The sequence below is a fragment of the Lingula anatina genome, chromosome 3, assembly GCF_051362555.1.
Source record: "Lingula anatina isolate TDL-2025a chromosome 3, LinAna3.0, whole genome shotgun sequence".
Classification (NCBI taxonomy): Eukaryota; Metazoa; Brachiopoda; class Lingulata; order Lingulida; family Lingulidae; genus Lingula; species Lingula anatina.
This window is the reverse complement of record NC_141769.1, coordinates 16,667,404-16,685,656: the sequence shown is the minus strand read 5'-3', so window position 1 is coordinate 16,685,656 and position 18,253 is coordinate 16,667,404. Positions and strand designations below refer to the sequence as shown.

The window sequence follows — 18,253 nt, the reverse complement described above, 5'->3', positions numbered from 1 at the left end:
TTCTGACGCTAGATGAAGACGATGGAAAATCTTAGAACTTTTGATAATACTGCTATGTATTAATTCATTGCGTTTACGTAGTTCATTACTGATTATTAGTCCTTTTTAAATCAACTGTAAATGCCTTGTTTTGTGTTACCATGCTAATGCTAAGACCATTTTGTTGGGTTAGAAGCAATGTCATTATTCATTAAATTCATGTACATACTGAAATGCTATCAATTTTGATTTAATCAATAAAATGCCAATATATATTAAATCACTGTTGCAGAGAGATCATTTTTATTTTAACAATAAGAATAAATAGACATATAAAAATATGGACCTTTGTTTAAGGTAATGACTGGTACAATGTAATTTTAATATTCATTTCTTAAAACATCCTTGTTTCATAACAATAACCAGTTCATTAATATATACTACATGTATTTTTATTAATTTCAAGTTGTCTTTCAAGGCAATACCTTTAAATTGTTATTTAGAAAAAACACTGTAAAAAGACTTTATTCTTTTTTTATTAAGACATACATGAATCTATATTTTTAGGGCTAGTTTCAATTAATATGTCTTCAGGTAGCTTTTCTTCAATGGCTTTACATTGGCTTGATGAGTGTTAATATGTTATGCTGTTATAATCTTATGCCATAAACTGAGCCACATATTGCACATCAAAGTAAATCTGGTGTTGAACTTCCCAGGTAAAACTTCAAGTCAGAAACAGTAGACTTAAACAGTTTACAGGGTACAGTCTGCATGTTGAGTCTCTTGTAGGCTTCGTATCTATGGCAACCACCAAATGAATAGTAATAATCACCACCCTCACGTCCTTTAATCCATAAAACATCTATTGGGGGCACTTGAGCTCTTGTTGCAGCATTCTGAAATGATTAAAAATACCTTTAAAATTTTGATTTGATAAGAATTTTGGCAAAACACACACCAACACACCTAGGATACAAGATATATTTTGGGTCCTAGCACACACACACACATATACACAGTGTTAGAATGACCAACAAGCTACATGTAGATTGATGCAGGCCTATCAATATAAGATACCTTAATTGTTGGTCATTCTCCCACTTTTATCTGCAACAAAAGATAGTACGCACACTTTCATTATCTCTTTTAGGTAAAATGACAATAATAGGGCGTTTAACTGAATAGAATAGACAGGAAATCTACCTGAATAACCTGCATCAAAGACTCCACTTTTTTCTCGTCTAAAACAGATGGTATAGGCCTAATTAACACGCGTATTGGAACGTCGTGAACCTCTTCTATATGAGCTGCATGGATGCTTTGGTCCCGTTGAACAGTTCCCATAGTCCTGTGGATATTTGATGGAGAATAATTCTGTTGCCTTGCCTTGCTGTATTGTCCAGAAACAGGCGTAAGCCACAATGACGACGCACTTCTAGTACATGCACTGGTGCCTTGTAAACGTGAAAATGCCTTGGTTATGAAAGATGTAAATAGTGGAATAAAAAGACAATTACTAGTGCGAATACGCATATCACAATATCTGCATATTATAAAAACGCCCCAACTGAAGAATATTACTATAGCGCTTGTTTTATCTCAGTACTGGAAGGGCTAGAATCGGACATCACGCTGTCAGAGCACTTGCACTCCGGCGGAAGTAAACATTGGAGCAGGGTGAGTCGGGAAGGAAGATCGATCCCCAAGTTTGATTGGTCAGTGCGGGGAGATCCAATGAAAAGTACAACGAAGAAAAGGAAGAAACGCGAAAAAATGTAGATAGTGGCTGGTCGGTGCTATTATAGTAACTAAGAAGTCATTTTCTTGTAGATAAGTCAAAATTTTTATTCTAGAGCGAATGGCAGTGAACGCAATGAGGTAAGCCTACACAAATAGTACAAGGCTTCAGCACGGCTATTACAGTACATGTCGGCAATATTATTATTAGAGGAGTCGGATCTAGGGTGCTCTTTCTTAATCACTTGTGACTTAATGAAGTAATTTATAATTAGTCCTGGTGGACACGGTATTTGCTTAGATTTGGTCTGTGAGGTTTTTTTTTTTAATTTTAATTTTTTTAAAAATCCGATGAGATACTAATTTTGAGAAATGGTAGTTAAAATTCATGCGTATGTTATTTTTCATAGAGTACAGAACAGTATCTCTCATTTGTTTTACAATGTGTGTAAAATATAATTATTGGATACAATTTATCGCTTTAAATGTTCAAAACAGTGATTTATTTTATGTAATTGTATCAAATGGCAATATTTAATATTATATGAAAAACTCCATAATTTTATTGCAGCAAATTATTTTAGAATCACATTGACAACAACATCATGTCTGCCAGGCAAAAAGACAAAGTTTCCACCTACCAAAAGATGGCAGCACCATCCCAGAGTACAGCTTTTGAGGTGAAGAATACTAAGGAAAAAACCAAACTAAAGAAAAAGATTGCCACAATATTTCAACAAGACATGAAAAGGTAGGCCTATTTTATAGTGCAAGACAGGTATTTGCACAAAGTATATTAATTTTGTTTCTACGAAACCATGTTTTGTTTGTAAAAACTCAGAGTTGATTTGATATAATTTGAGTTAGACCATGAATCCTGTTTACTCTTAATTGCATGATATATATATTACCGTAATACAAGTGACAGGTCAGTAACAGAAATAAAAAAGAGAAAAATAAACAAAAAAAAAAAGATAGAAAGAAAAGAGAATATATGTGAGTTAAGTTGGAAATAAGTGTTAAATTTTACCAGCACAGAATGTTTGCTCAAGATTGAAATTGTGTCTTTTATTGCATGAACTGCTGATTTCATTTGTTTTTTTTTATGTTGAAATATGCTGTAAAGTTTTCAGACTTGTGCTAAAATTTTCCTGTTAGATGTAATGTATTTAAACTAAAATTAAAGGCTTGAAAATTAAATCTGACATTTGCAGTTGTATTACAGTTTACAATTTATATTCCAGGTTATTTAACAATGCTGAATTCTCAGACATTGTTGTGCATATTGGTGGTGAAGTTATTCATATTCACAGTACAATACTGATGGCAAGGTAAAATGAAGAAAAATTGGCACTACATTCCATACATACGCACATACAATTACATACAGACAGACATATGCATATAAATATAGTCACATAAAAAAATTATGCGATGATTATTATTATCCTTCTGGATTAATTTTCTTATTTTTACTGCATGTTTGAAAAGAGGCTTTGGAAGGTTTCTGTGATTTGTTTGTAAATAATAAAAGAACAAAATTGGTAGAAATTCAGCATATTATGCAGCATTTAGTGTCAATATTTCTTTGATAAAAAAGAACTTTAATATATGTATTTGTTTCCATATTAATATATATATATATATATATATATATATATATATATATATATATATATATATATATATATATATATATAAGCATTTTAGAGTAGTCCTTGAAATTACCACATTTTTTAAGATACACCCACTACAACATAAATGTATCACAATTATGATACTGTGACTTATCTGGTATGTATTTATATAGCATTGCCAAATGAATGTTATGTTCAGTAGTACAAAGTGTCACAATATTTTGCTTACCGAAGGCTGCCAGACCTGTGCTGCTATCTGGTCAAAGTAAAGGATGAGAATGATACAGTAGACTGGACAGGACTGTCATCCCAGCAAGCTGAAATGGCAAGAAAACTATTGAGGTATTTATAGGCCCCAGTAGATTTTGGTAATTTTTCAACTGTTTGTATAACATAATCAAATATGCAAACAATTTCTTCAATATGTTTTTTAAATTCTGTACTGTACAGGGGCCAACACTGCTGTCTTTTTTATGATGAAGAATTGCATTTTTAAATACTAAAGTATTGAAGTATTATGAAAAAAAAAAAAATCCTAAGGCCACACTTTTTAATTTTTATGGATGACATCCTGCGCGCGCACCGATTTTCATCCGTTCTCCAAAAAAAAAAATCCCCCCCCAAGGAAATTGGTTGTCGCAAACGTCGTTATTGAATTTGCCGGAAAATGCAATCGGCAATCCTCGGCTAATTCTGCAAGCTCCATACTGTCATTGTCGACTGAGGAGACATCCGAGTAGTTCCAAGTGCGGAAAATGAGCTTTCTGCGCATGCGTATTATCACCACATGGAAATATGGTCGCTTTGCCGTCAAATTCATCTCAAATTAATTTCAAAATACACATCAATTAAAGTCATAAAGAGAAAGGGGGCCGTCGTTTTGGATTGGTTTGCCATTGATATTGGACATGGAGATATCACCCTTTTACAATTATACGAAAGGCTGGCCGCGGCCAGCGATCATCGCCTGGAAAATTTCAGTGACATTCTGTCCAAAGCAGCACATACCAGGTTTTTTTTTTTTGTAGCAAAAAAAAGGGTCGACAAGAGCGTCGTGGTATTTGGTGGACTGAAGGTCGGACAGGCTACCCGATAGTTGGCTGCTACGTGTGAGTTGAAGTAGACAAAATGGCATCGACCGAAATTACCTTTTTTAGATTTGGTAGTAGGAAGCATAGGCCTATCTTTGCTTTATTTTTTTAACCATCTGTGAAGTGTTTACAATGCTTTAATTTTCTGAGAGTACAAATAAAGACACGCTGTTTATTTGATATTTGTTTTATTGATTGCTATCCCAACAGAATGCATGAAATAACCTTAAATAGATTTGGTAATGTGCAGCATATATATTTATGACTTTTTACCTTTCTACGAAGTAGGCCTTATTCACAATGCTTTAATATTTTGAGAGCATGGATAAAGACATATTGTTAGTTTGATACGTGTTTCTGTGGTAAATTTGTGTTTCCAGCAGTGTACTGAAAACATAACTTTTCTTAAGCAGTTTTTTTTTTTTTTGGACTGTTTTTTTTTTCCGCCCGCTCGCACCGATTTTGGGGTCCCCAGAGGATGTCATCCATAAAAATAAAAAAGTGTGGCCTAAGCCAAAATTACTTATAGGCAATGATAAAAATGTTTACACTATCTTGAGTCAAGGTTTTTTTTAAACCAAAGTATGATTTATACTTAATGTGTGGTTATCGTATTATTTCTCATCACTTCATGGTGTTCAATTCCAAATACCAGTGGTATTAAAAAAAAACTGATTGTCTTATTCCAGAGAGCTCTACTTTCAAAACAACTTGTCAGTAGCAAGAGGACTATGGAACAAATTACAGAAAAGTTTCTGTGCATCTACAGATGGAGCTCAAACCAAAGACATCAATGAGAACAACAAGCTCACGGTGAATACTACCACTGCTCAATCAGAACTGAAAGATCTGAATGAATCTGTAGTGAACAATGAAAACAATCAGCAGTCAACACAAGTTCTGATATCTGCTGAGAATAGAGAAGATGAAAATGTACCTAATGGAGATTCTGTCTCAAGTAATGAAGATACCAGTGTGCTTAGGATGCCTGATAAGTCTCAGGGTTCACTTCAAAGCACTGAAGACCCACCTGTTGCAATTACAGTATCAAGTGCACCACAAGAAAATACACGTATCAGGGACGATAGCATATCTGTCTCAGAACAAGCCACCAGTCCAGAGACTTTCTCCGTCTCTGTGGACACTTGTTCACGTATACGTTATGAACCCTGTGATGACATTGCCAAAGATTTGATGGAACTGTATCTGTCTGGAGAAAATAGTGATGTGAAACTCAAAGTGGGTGAGGTGACGTTTAAATGCCATAGGTATGTTTACTTACATAACTAAATTCTTATAGTACTTTCATCTGTTTAATGCTTGAAATGAAATAGAATTACTGATTCAGAGTGAATATCTTAAATTAACAAAGATGGATGATAATGCATAAATGCTTAGAAAAATTGAATAAAACTTGCATGAGCAAAGTTCTCAGAAACATATTTCTTTTTGTAATTTCTCGAGTTTCTAGACATTGCGCTATCTTTGATGATTTCTGTTAATATTTACCATCATGTTGATTCCCAGATGTATCCTGGCTTTGCGGTGCAGTTATTTTGAGGCCATGTTGGGGGGAGGCTGGGCTGAGAGTCAGGCGGGAGAGATCAAATTGGAGAGGTAAGACTATAAATAGCCATTTTTATTGCTTCAGGCAACACCCAGGTCCTGGTTTTACACACACAAAAAAAAAAAAAAAAAAAAAAAAAAAAAAAAAAAAAAAAAAAAAAACTTGAGTCAGGTTCCCTGGCTAAGAACGTAATTACCAAGGTTAAGTGGTCACATGGGCACATCTTACCCTATCAGGGGCAGTGTCACATGTCATCACTCTCATGGAAATCCTAGGCAACTAAGCCAGGGAACTGACTTCTGTTTTTTTTTTTTTTTGTGACATCAGAACATGCTTAGACTAAATGATTGACTGGTTAACATTACTCCCATGAAAGAGACATTCAACATGTCTCTGATTTTAAATTGCATGGTGAGGAATTTTTTAGTTTGCTGAAGGTAGGTGGTCTATTGTCTGATATAACTTCAAGTTAACTTGACTAAGAATGACATGAACTATTCATTAAAAATAAGAAAAAGTGATATATGTGCCCAATGCTGCCACAGCTGTAATACACTCTCATGTATTATGTATTTCACTATATTTCAATATTGGCATTTCTAGGGCAAGGTCCTTTTGCTGTAGTTTTTATGTACAGACACAGAACTATGACATGAACTATGCACTTGAAATAAGAAAAGTGATATATGTGCCCAACGCTGCCACAGCTGTAGCACACTGTTATGTATTATGTATTTCAATATATTTCAATATTGGCATTTCTAGGGCAAGGTCCTTTTTTTTTTTTTTTTTTTTTTAACTGATGATTTCTTTGTGCATCAATTTTTAGAGATAAGCTTGTATTTTTGCATCAGCTACTTTACTTAAATAACCAATTTGAATGAAAAAATGAAAATCTATTAATCTGTTTCAATAGGGTTGAAATTATTTTAAGTAGATAGATAATTTTGGTGTTTTGTCTATTTACACACAGTAAACTTATTAAATAAGATAAAATGTGCATAAAGATTTATAAACTAATGTGATATTGTAAATTGCTGTAGACTGTAACATATATTCCAAATCATCAAGTCATACATAAGCACCAAGATAAGAAAATTGGTATTTTAAATACCCCCTTCTGCCTTAAAACCATCATATACTGTATCATCTATAAATAAATCTAAAACTGTCAAATTGTCATTTGGAAATGATACCAGTATAAGGCGAAGCACCAACATAAAAAATTCATTATGCATAAAAAGCTATCGGGTATTATAAATACTATATAGCTAACTGCTGCTGGGAGCATCACTGTATGGTAAAAATGTGATAATATATGATAATAGCAACTAATACAAGAATGTAATCAACTGTATCACCTGTCTCTCCGGTTATATGTTCAACCTGAAATTCTCCAATACCCTTTTTTCTCACCAACAGCAAAAAAATATGACACTCTGGCCCTCCCCTCCTTATGCTGTCTGCTTACTTTTGTTAGACAAGTGATCAAGGGGAATTACTCATGGAATTTCTCGTGGAATTACATGAAATAACTAGAAAAGCACTCCGAGAGCGCAGTCCTCTGCCAAGGCAACAATTTTTTATTATTATTGATTATTGATCCGGATCACCACCAAAAAATAATCACTTCCAAGTTCACCCATTTCTGACCTACCCTGAAAATTTCATCAAAATTGGTCCATAACTTTTTGAGTTATGCTGACGATTGATTTTTGATTTCTGATTATTGATTGATTATTGATCCAGATGACCACCAAAAATAATCACTTCTAAGTTAACCCATTTCTGACCTACCCTGAAAATTCTATCAGAATCGGTCCATAACTTCTTATGTTGATGACAGACAGACAGACAGATAGAGGTAACTATGTTTACATCTGACTCGCTCAAGTGGAACCATTTGGGGATGTGTCCAGTGCACACTAAAATCAAGGCATAAGCTTAGTACCTGTGCTATGTTTTAAGGGCATATATTAGACAAAGAAAGCGAAGATATGTACTGTAGTTACTTCATAAGTGTTAATGAAACAAAATGCCAGGATTTTCTTCTCTACAGAACCTACATTCAACTTGGGTCTTCAGCCTACTTGTGTAAGAACTCTAAATATCTAATTTTTCCACCATGAATGGAATTAATCTCAAAATAAAAAGTAAAGTTAGGCTGTAAAAATTATGGATGATAATTGATAATGCATTCTGTTTACGGGTCAAAACACGGTAACGGTGCCATGGGTGTCAATTTTTTTTTGTTTCATTGAAATTTAAAATTTTTACATTTTTGTAGAAAACAAATCAAATTTTTAGACAATGTAAGTTTCATTGATATACTCCCAGTACTTTTTCTGTGAGCCACTGGGAAACATAAAGGAAAAAAAAAAATGTCTCTGACGGGACACATGGTCATATTGGCCTGAGTCAGACATTAGGTTATTTTTTCAAGTTTTAATCACCCAAATATGTTAAACTAATCAGAAGTAATAGTTTAACATAGAAAACTGCCACCTATCACTTATTTTGAGTAAAAAATTATTTAGCACTAGGAGTGGTGTGTCCCATCAGAGACATTTGACTTCGAAAAGTTTTCGTATTTTCCACATCTGGTAGGTTGTATAAATGAAACTTAAAATCCTCTTTTAAATAATGATAAGTAATGATTATAGCTAAAAATTACAAAATTAAAACAATTAACAGTGAATTTATTGCCACATTTTATCATTGTCCCTGACGGGACATTTTCTGTCTCTGACGGGACAGATGTGAAATACAAGGTTTTACATCTTCAATTGAATCATTTTCAAGTGTTCTGGTGTGTGACATTTCTTATTTTTCTTTTGCAACTGATCATTACTGGGTAATTCATTAACCATTACTGATTATTAGCTAGGTTGACTGTCAGTGATTATAAACATATTGCATCTGGTGATTTTTCTAATGTACAGAAATGCTATTTTGCAATAACCACCAAGTAAGATTCATTAGATACAAAAATGTGGCTTTTTAAACCTCTTTTCTAAGATTTTTCAGTAGTGCCCAAAAGTGTCCCGTCAGGGACGTCCCGTCAGAGACAGTGACTTTTTACACTTAACAGCCCATGTTGCCAAGGAAAGCAAACAAAACTGGCCTGTTTGTGCATTAATTGCTTCCCAAGACTTGTACCTTGCAATATGAATTACAAAAGTCTTGATTAAATGAAAATTCAAAGAGAATTTTGCATTGGAATTTTAGTAAAAAAATACAGGGGTCAAAAATGTCCTGTCAGAGACCGACCTTTAAGTGATTGTCATTCCCACATTTATTTCAATACAAATTAGCTGCTTGTTTTACATAATCCCTTATGGTCCAGCTAAATAAAAATGTATTTAAAAGTAACCATGTGGATCATTTACCAACTGTAATTTTTAAAATTGTCTCTAAAATGTCCCGTCAGAGACATTTCAAATACCGTGTTTTGACCCTTACATTGTTGGATATAGCCAACCTTGATCATTAAAGAAAAGGTGTTAATATTTCCCAGGTAATTCTGTTTCTCTGTATCAAACTGAAATTCTCATTTATGTGTCCTTAATATTGACAGGCCGGACATCCCGAGCATTATATTTAAATATATGTTATATGTCCTTTAAGTTGACACAATTATACCAATGCATTCACACGCTTTTAATCACAATGTTTCAGACTTAATCCTGCTGCATTTCACCAGCTACTTCTCTACATCTATGGCGGCTGCGTGAATCTCGATGGGACAGACTGTAGCATTCTGGACATGGTGATGGCTGGAGACATGTATGATGTACCTGGATTCAAAGATGCACTAGAATTTCTCATAAGAAGAGATTATTGCCATCATTTTCATAAGGTGAGCTGTAAAATGTGACTTTGGTTGGTAGGGCATGTGATAAATGTGTTAATTTAAAGAGCTTGTGACAGAAATCAGTGTCCATTGTATGTTTTACTCATTAACTGAACAAATTTATTATTATTGCTATTATCGTGGGTTACTTTAAATGTAGTGTTTGTCAACATATCAGTCATTACAGAAAAGACATAAAGTCAAACTCTTAACTTTGTAGTTAGTATAATGCAATTGCTTTTTGATTATTTGGTGATTCTGGAAAAATTAAAAATTTTGAAGTTTTTTTTTATAAAGGTGTAACACGCTTTATATGCCTTTAAACAGTATTCTATGTAAATGCCTTTCTAGCCTTGTCCTCAGTGTCTATGTGGAGTGGTAGAGGTGCTCCCTGTAGCAGACACCTTCCATCTGTCTACTTTGAAAGATGAAGCCTTGAAGTGGACTGCACAACACTTCACCAGAGTCTGGCAGGAGAAAACGTTCACCGACCTCCCTCAGGAGATCATTGACAAGTGTTATCAGGCTCTGGTTGATAGTTTGGTAAGTGGAATTTGTTATTCCCCCCCCTCCCCCCATTCCACCCCATTCCATCACACAGGTACACTTGGAACACATTCCAGGCGCGGATCCAGAGATATTTTCTGACAGTCTTCCATATTATATTTGTTGATCCATCCTCCATTTTTTGACCGTCTTCCGACAGAAAAAATTAGATACCCATCAATGTAAACTTGAAAATCTGACCGTCTTCCGGAAGACCCAGAAGACGGCCTAAATGCGCCCCTGCATTCAGCCACATTGATTAAACATGCACGCATGCATACACAGACTCACATTTAAATGCAATTTCAGCCCAAACTGGTCATGCTAGTGTAAGATTTCTTATGCTAGGGGGTGGTGATCCATTAGTTAAATTTAAAAAGTTAATTCTTTAATAAAATAGTATGTTTGTCTGTTAGCAACATTATGCAAAAAGTTCATAGTAAGGAGGGATTTTTGATAAAATTTTCAAGATAGCTCTGAAAAATTTATTTTTTGGAGAGAATATTGATGGACTGACTACAAGTAACTGATCACCTTCAGTAAGCCAGGTGAAGCAAGGCTCTAATTACCTCCACCAAGGAGGTTGTGTTTTCACCCCTGTTTGTCTGTCATCAACATAACTCAAAAAGTTATGGACTGATTTTGATGAAATTTTCAGGAACTGTCAGAAGTGGGCCAAGGAAGAGATGATTAGTTTTTGGTGGTGATCCTGATCAATAATAAATCAATAATCAATAATAATAAAAAATCGCTGCCGTGGCGGAGGTCTGCGCTCTCAGAGTGCTTTTCTAGTTAAAACATGTTTATATAGGGTATTTTTATGTTTGAAACTAGAAAGCGTAATAGTCCATAATAGGAACAACCCAAGAAAATTTTTTTTTGATTTTTTACACCATATTCCTATTTGCTGTATATGTAACTGTGTCAAATTTGATTTTCATTACAAATGATAAAAGATATTTGTTTTTATGTAGAGAGTGGACAGTGTGGTCAGCACAGTCCTAGAATGCCACAGTTTGATTGGAAGCTTGGCCAGGGTAAAAAGAACAGAATACCTACACCAGCTTATAGATCATGTTATTGGTAAGTGATCCTGCACTCTGCCTTTATTATAGGACACGATGAAACACCATTTAAAAGCGGGACATAATATATTGTAAGTTAGAGTATCAATTAAAATCAGGACACAATATTTCATAAGATTTAGTACTACGAAAAACCAGGCCATTATGTTTTAAGTTCTTGCACCATTTAAAATCAGGATATAATTCTTCAGTATCAAGATGCATTTTTTCAGCTGTAACACATAATAAAGGTACCCTATACCCTCTAGTGAAACAAGTACATTAATACAACTATATTAAAACAGTTTTATACTTACATATATACATTGTTTGCATATATACATCCTTATATATTTTACAGATAAATGCACAGAATATCTATCAAAGCACTTTGAACGTGTCCTGCAGTGTGTTGTTGGGAACACAGGTCCAGGAGCCGAAATCAAGGTGAATGAACATAAGCTAAAGCAAAATTTAAAATTTATTATTATAATTATAAAGATTTTTATTTATTCATTTGATTATTTATTTAATTATTTCTTTATTTGATTATTTATTTTAGCTTTTTTAAAAAATCTGTTATCAAATTCTTTTTTGTTTTAACCAAATTTTATATAAATGATGTAAATTAAAAAAGAAAAGTCTTCAACCCTTATGCTGAGATTTTTGAATTTTGGCCATCACCTTAAACGATGACCACTGGGTTGGATGCAATTCAAAACTTTGTCACGCTAGGTGGCAGTTGGCAAGGTTCAGTGGCAAAATTAACTTGTGGTATTCATCAATTAAAGATGAACAAGAAATATACTGGTAAATTGTCCTTAGAACAATTCAACAAGAAGCGCTTTCTGTAGTTTTAAGTCAAAAACATGTTTGAAATTTAACCTTTTATCATTTAAAGGAGACAAAAAAGGGAGAAAAAACTCACCATGGTCATGGGAAATAGATGTGATATAAAACTTGTTTGTTTCCAGTCTCGCACCATGGGATTTGACCTGATCAATGATCTCTTTGATGAAGCCTTAAACCGGATATCTCCCAAAGCCATCAGCCCTCTGTATAAAACTGTGTGTGACATAAATGCCAAAGCTAAACTAGAAGGTTGTTTTTGGACACAGGTACGATTGATTTGCTTATAGGTACATACACATGCACACGTGCACGCATGCTCACAATGATACACATGCATTAAGGGTCAACAAACAAGATATCACGAAAACAGTAGCATTGTGATGCTGGCAAAACACTATTTTTGATAAACCAACATAAGACATTGTGATGACATGTCCGAGATGTATGGGTTTTGAATAACAAATTGTATACATTTCATGCTTGGTCTTATATACAAGTACATGTATTAATGTAGACTAGTATATTGTATACTTGTGGCAAACCTCGAGGGTTCAGGTATTTTAGACACATCATGTTGCAGCTTGTACTTGTGTTTTCTATCATCAACGGCACTCTTGATAACCAATTATGTAAATACAAGTAAGGAGATATCGAAATTCTCATTTGCATAATTGAATTCATTGTACATAATCCAGTTTTGTGACCACATTCAGAGGAACATAACTTGTTTACTATAGGATTTTAAGAACCTGCTGTTGTGTCTGGAGGAGAAATGTTTACAGTGTTTGGCTAAGGTTGGACATTTGGTGGTAAACACAAGGAAGTGGAATCAACTGGACCCAGAGCAGAAGGAGAAAGTAGCAGAAAGTAAGTAAACAGATAATATCTGGATTGAGAGAATGTTTCAGCCAGTTTCATTTATCATATTAAATATTTACAGTGTCTGTAATCATTTCGTCTCTACCCACGCTGGTTTAAGTTATGTATACTGACTGCAATGTAAAAAAAAAAAAAAAAGCAGTTGGGGAAACTTAAAATCAACATGAAAAAAGTGTGGACTTTAAATTAAAAGGGGATGTCTCTGATGGATAGGAACTGAGTAAGAATTGCGTTTCTGTTGTAAAGGTAGCTACATGTACAGTTACTGAAGAACTCGGAATAAAAGAAGGTTGAGGGTGAAAATACAGATGCAATAAATTTTACAGAGCATGCTGCCAAAAATTGGTTTCATTATTAATTATGGTTCTTGGAAGGCAGAAACTTAATAAGGTTAGAGACATAATACTGTCTGCTTAGCTGGGACTACTAGTGCCTTTTCAGGTTGACAATTAAATTTTATGATTTGACAAGTGTTTTTCTTTTAGCATTTCAGTATTGGTCAAACTTGACAGGTGTAGAGTCACATTTTACAACTGCAATGCATTTGGCAACCATTTTTAAAAGTAATTGAAAGTTTTAACTTAAAAAGCTTTATAAATTATATGCCACTGGCTATCCCTGAGGGTGCTTGAGTCATCTCGGCATTTTACTCATTATAATTTCCTCTCTCTCTCTCTCTCTCTCTTCCAAAAACCATTGCAGTGAGTAAGTTAATTTTTTTTGGAATTGATAGACCTTGACTTTCATCCAAGATGTTCAAGGATATGTTAGTCACACTAATGGTTTAGAATAATATAGTGAAAATTACTAGTGAAAAGGTGGAACCATCCTCCCCACCCTCATTCATATTTAATCTGAAATTTTTGCACTCAGCTCCACCAGATTTAGCATACGGTATCAATGTAACCCCACCCCTATCTCACATGTATCACTATTATATTTAAAACCACTTCAGTGACTCAGAAAAAAAAAGTCTGGTAGCAAATGCAGTGCAACAGCAAAATACATATTTATACATATTTAATTCACATTTTTTTTCTTTGGTTGCAAAATGTGGCTCTACTAGTATTGCAGCATTTATCAACCAACTGTGTTTTGCAACTGGTTGCCAAATGTGTTTGGATACAAAATACTCTAGGCTTATAGATCATATGGGTTTTTACCTACATACTAAAAAAAAGTATGTACTTTGTATTGTTTGGTGAAAATAACTTAAAATCAAATTTTCTACCCTGTAGTTAGCATAATAGTCCAGACACTAATTCAGAACGTGGGTAATTTATTTCTCTATTTACTTATAATATATGGATATATGCATGTAGATTGATATTTCCTGTCACGTAGTTGATGGGTGCTTGTTTAGCTGTTGTATTACTATAATATCTATTGTTAGACAGTGCGGGATTCTATGACACGTTATTATGTCATTTAAAACAAATTCTTATCCAAGGCATTGCCCTTTCTTTCAGCTGGTGCCTTAAAGTTTATCTGTATAGCTCATGATAAAGTGACTGCAAAACGCCCAGTGCTCACCAGCTCTCTAATGGTAAGTAATAGATAGACCCCAAGTCAGTGAGTGTTATGTGGCATACACGAGTGCGTAGCAATAGTGGATATCACATAACCCCCGCTGACGAGGGGTCTATCTTATTTAGACCACGGTCCATGAACAGGTTATAACGCATTCATGCGAAACGTGCAGTTATGCAAGTTACACCACGCCTGAGTCTTTTGTTCTTCACTTCCACCATGATCTAAGTTCTTGTGAGTTCATTCTGGTACTTCATATCCTGCAATTCTGGGGCGGTCTACCAGACTAGTGTAATTGCAAATATTTTGTTTAAGCCAAATATTGAATGGTTGTTCTTGAATTCAATAATTTTGAGTTAAAAATTTAAAGCATATTTGAATAAGTTTGATGTTGTGCTTTTGAATGAATATATATATAATAAATTTTTGAAGTGAATGAAATAGATCTCTTTGGATCACTTGCATCTTGGACAATGGTTGAATTATTGTAATAGATGATTCAATTTTTCTTCTCAGACTCGCCAACAAAAGACAAGCATTTCAGCATCTAAAGGACCTGAAAACTCAAAAAATGGGCTACAGCCAGGTAAAGGAGCTAGGCCAAAGTCTTCAGTGGCAGTGGCTGAAGCTGGGGTAAATTCAAGCAGCACAGGAGCTCGACCGAAATCTGCATCTACTTTCACAGGAAAGAGACAGGATTCTGAAGCGAGAAATACCAAAGATAAAACAAAAAGAGAAACAAAAAGCACCAAAGCAAAGCCCACAGATTCTTCCACAGTTAGTGTGACAGAATCAATCTTTAATGTGCAGTCCCCAAGAGGGTTAGAGGCTGGACAGGATACAGCTATTGGTCTGAGGATGACCCCTGTCCACAGTGATGAAGTAGTGTTTAAAAGTGAGCTCAAGGAAGAAAACTTTGAAATTCACTGTTGTGATGTGAGCTGTAATGGGTTTTGTGTTTCTTATGGTGGTGCTGTTGATTCTATATCTGGTATCGCATTTGAATCTGATTTTTTGATCCCAATATTCTCTTTGATTTATCAAGAAAGTATAAGGGATGCAGATCTCTGAATTTTTCAAGTTGTTATAAGATGTATGGTGCTTTTGATGGATGAGTTTTGCTGCAGGAATTACTAAAGAAATTAAAGTATCCCCCCCCCCCAAAAAAAAAAAAAAAAAAAAAAAAAAAAACATATATACCAGATTGACATATCACATCGAATGGGATTTCATTTTTGAAAGGATATTTTTTAATTAATTTTATTGGCACATTAATCCTTATGAATTGAATTTAAAAACTTACAGCAAAGTAGCAAAAGGCATTTTCTAAAAATTATATGTTTATTGTTTTTTAGTGTTTGTTCTAGAACTTTGTTGTGTATTTTCAAATGACTTGATGTACAATAACTAAATGGACTATTGTCTACTCACAATTTCGTCAGTTGACTGTGCTAATGAAAAGTTAAAACAAAACTAAGCTTGCTAAGTGTACAGGTTTGTGTCAGTTTCACTGACAAATAACAAAAACCTGATCTGTTTTTGGTATATAGTTTGATTTTCTACTGTTAGTGTACCATGTGCTATCTAAGATAATTCATTTTTTTTATTTTATTATATTAATATATTTGATTCTTTCACAGTTTTACAAAAAGACCATTACCCAACATATTGACAGTGATACAAAGTGATATATGATGAATTTTAATGAAAAATAATTCTACACAACAGACTTCAGTTAATATAATAGCAAACTTATGTAGTATATTATTATTCTATGGATGAACATTCTAATTTATATGATAATAGGACATTTAATTATTTCCTGCGGACATTTTCTGTGGGTTAGTATCGTGATAAGAAAGGGATGATTCCATGTATAACATTTCATCAATTATTTTTTTGTCGTTTTATAAGGTTTTCTCAGGTTTATATTTGAAAGGTTTTTAAATTTTACTTTTTACAAGAAAGCTCATGCTTACGTTAATTAAAATACCTCATTGTACCTACTTAAACTGTGTTTTGCTGCATAATTAATGTAAGTAAATGGCTGCATTCCAGCGAAACTACTTTTTGTGTGGACTTGTTTCTGCTTTAATTAAATTAGTTTAATTTTACCTCAAATAAATAACGAAATGACTATCGTCTAAGTGAAATAAAAAATAAATTCAGTTCATAAAATATGAAGGGCAGAATCAACTAAATGGAGCAGTCACTGACTGTTGTAACTAATGTAGTTCAGTGAGAGAAAATTAGTGGTTTTTTCCATTTTTTCCTGACATTTGTTTGGTGTCAACTAGCAAGCTAGGGTGTAAACTACTGCCAATTTTTTTAGGACCAGGCACAGGTGTCGTGCAGACCTCTGGCGGAGGGAGCTACTGACTTTGAGCGGTGCAGGGCTTTGTTTACAAACAGAGGGGTGCACATGTTCAAGTAATGCCGTAAGAAAGTTTGCTTGATGCCATTGGGAGTTCTGTCAGTGTGTCTGCTGTCCATGGGGATGGGAAATGTTTCACCCAATTATTTTGTTTTGCAGGCATTTCTTAGTATGGCCGTCAATGGGAAATTATTAGGTGGTTGCTGCGCTGAAACGCCTACACGCAGCGCACATGCTTGGGGTTCCGTCCAAGGGAACCACGTACGCGGTCTGCCTTGAAGCGCGCATGTGACACAGCCTATTATCTCATGGTGAGGGGGGGGGCATACATTTCTAAAGAAGTCATGTTTTTAAATTCTGTTTATACATTCATTTAGCATCTTAAATGAAACGATGTTTTGTTCTAAAATCAAGTTTTGAAATCCTGTTTATACATTCAATTAGCACCCAAAACTAAAACCCTTTCCTAATTTTATAGGGTGTATGGACCCGTTTTTAGTCAAATTAAGGTCCTTTGGGCTTGAAGTCAAAGGTCTCATTAAGAATAGAGGACTAACTAGTCCAAGGGTCAAATATGGCCGACCCACTTGAATACTTCCCCACGGGATATCTATTCAGTGTCTCTTAGCGGATTAGACGGCAAGCTTTGTAGTGGGTCGCCATATTTGACCCTCGGACTAGTTAGTCCACTATTCTGAATGGGACCAAACATCAACACGTTTGAAAGTGCCCAAGCAGAACAGGAGAAAGGGAGGTGGTTAGAAAAACGGTGTCTCTCAGATATAAAGGTATATATAACTTCCAACTCATTAAGTGTCATCTCGGATTAAAATACCGAAAAGCCGACATTTTGTTGGATCCTAGTTTAGGTATTGTAATATAATAACTTAACTGCCTATAAACAAGTATACAGCTCCTTGATAAGAATAAGCATTATCGCTATTACACACGTTTCACGGTATGGTAGAGATGGATCAGTTGGCATGCAGATTACATCAAACTTTATCTCAGGCCACCGTAAATAATTCAGGAATAATGGCTGTTATTTTAAGGGGCCTTTGGTGTAGTGACAACATATTTGGTATCTAAATGATCAGTACGAGGGACCACACTAGTTCTAAGTGCAATAGTACTTTCATCT

The 18,253-nt window shown here is 34.4% G+C and overlaps 2 protein-coding genes across 2 annotated transcripts; one reads left to right on the top strand and one right to left on the bottom strand.

Annotated features, from left to right (window-relative positions):
* Positions 1-259: 259 nt before the first annotated feature.
* On the bottom strand, positions 260-1,353 carry LOC106176400 (sulfiredoxin-like). The gene is made up of 2 exons (XM_013558769.2): positions 1,186-1,353; positions 260-878 (listed from the first exon to the last, which is right to left on the bottom strand). Exons 1-2 carry the CDS (start codon positions 1,324-1,326, stop codon positions 669-671), a joined length of 351 nt encoding a protein of 116 aa, XP_013414223.2. The 5' UTR covers positions 1,327-1,353; the 3' UTR covers positions 260-668.
* Positions 1,354-1,692: 339 nt separating this feature from the next.
* LOC106176397 (uncharacterized) lies at positions 1,693-16,805 on the top strand. Its single transcript, XM_013558764.3, has 14 exons — positions 1,693-1,860; positions 2,291-2,470; positions 2,964-3,050; positions 3,591-3,698; positions 5,137-5,715; positions 5,975-6,064; positions 9,693-9,873; positions 10,219-10,410; positions 11,388-11,496; positions 11,839-11,924; positions 12,452-12,595; positions 13,067-13,196; positions 14,678-14,754; positions 15,255-16,805. The coding sequence occupies exons 2-14, from the start codon at positions 2,325-2,327 to the stop codon at positions 15,807-15,809; spliced, it is 2,484 nt and encodes an 827-aa protein (XP_013414218.2). The 5' UTR covers positions 1,693-1,860; positions 2,291-2,324; the 3' UTR covers positions 15,810-16,805.
* The last annotated feature ends 1,448 nt before the right edge of the window (positions 16,806-18,253 follow it).

Bases quoted from the DNA above. Each gene is read 5' to 3' on its own strand.
- LOC106176397 (XM_013558764.3), top strand. From the start codon at position 2,325: ATGTCTGCCAGGCAAAAAGACAAAGTTTCCACCTACCAAAAGATGGCA. The intron at 11,497-11,838 runs GTAAGTGATCCT...TATATTTTACAG, and splicing joins GCTTATAGATCATGTTATTG to ATAAATGCACAGAATATCTA. The intron at 11,925-12,451 runs GTGAATGAACAT...GTTTGTTTCCAG, and splicing joins GTCCAGGAGCCGAAATCAAG to TCTCGCACCATGGGATTTGA.
- LOC106176400 (XM_013558769.2), bottom strand. From the start codon at position 1,326: ATGGGAACTGTTCAACGGGACCAAAGCATCCATGCAGCTCATATAGAA. The intron at 879-1,185 runs GTAGATTTCCTG...TAATCATTTCAG, and splicing joins CTTTGATGCAGGTTATTCAG to AATGCTGCAACAAGAGCTCA.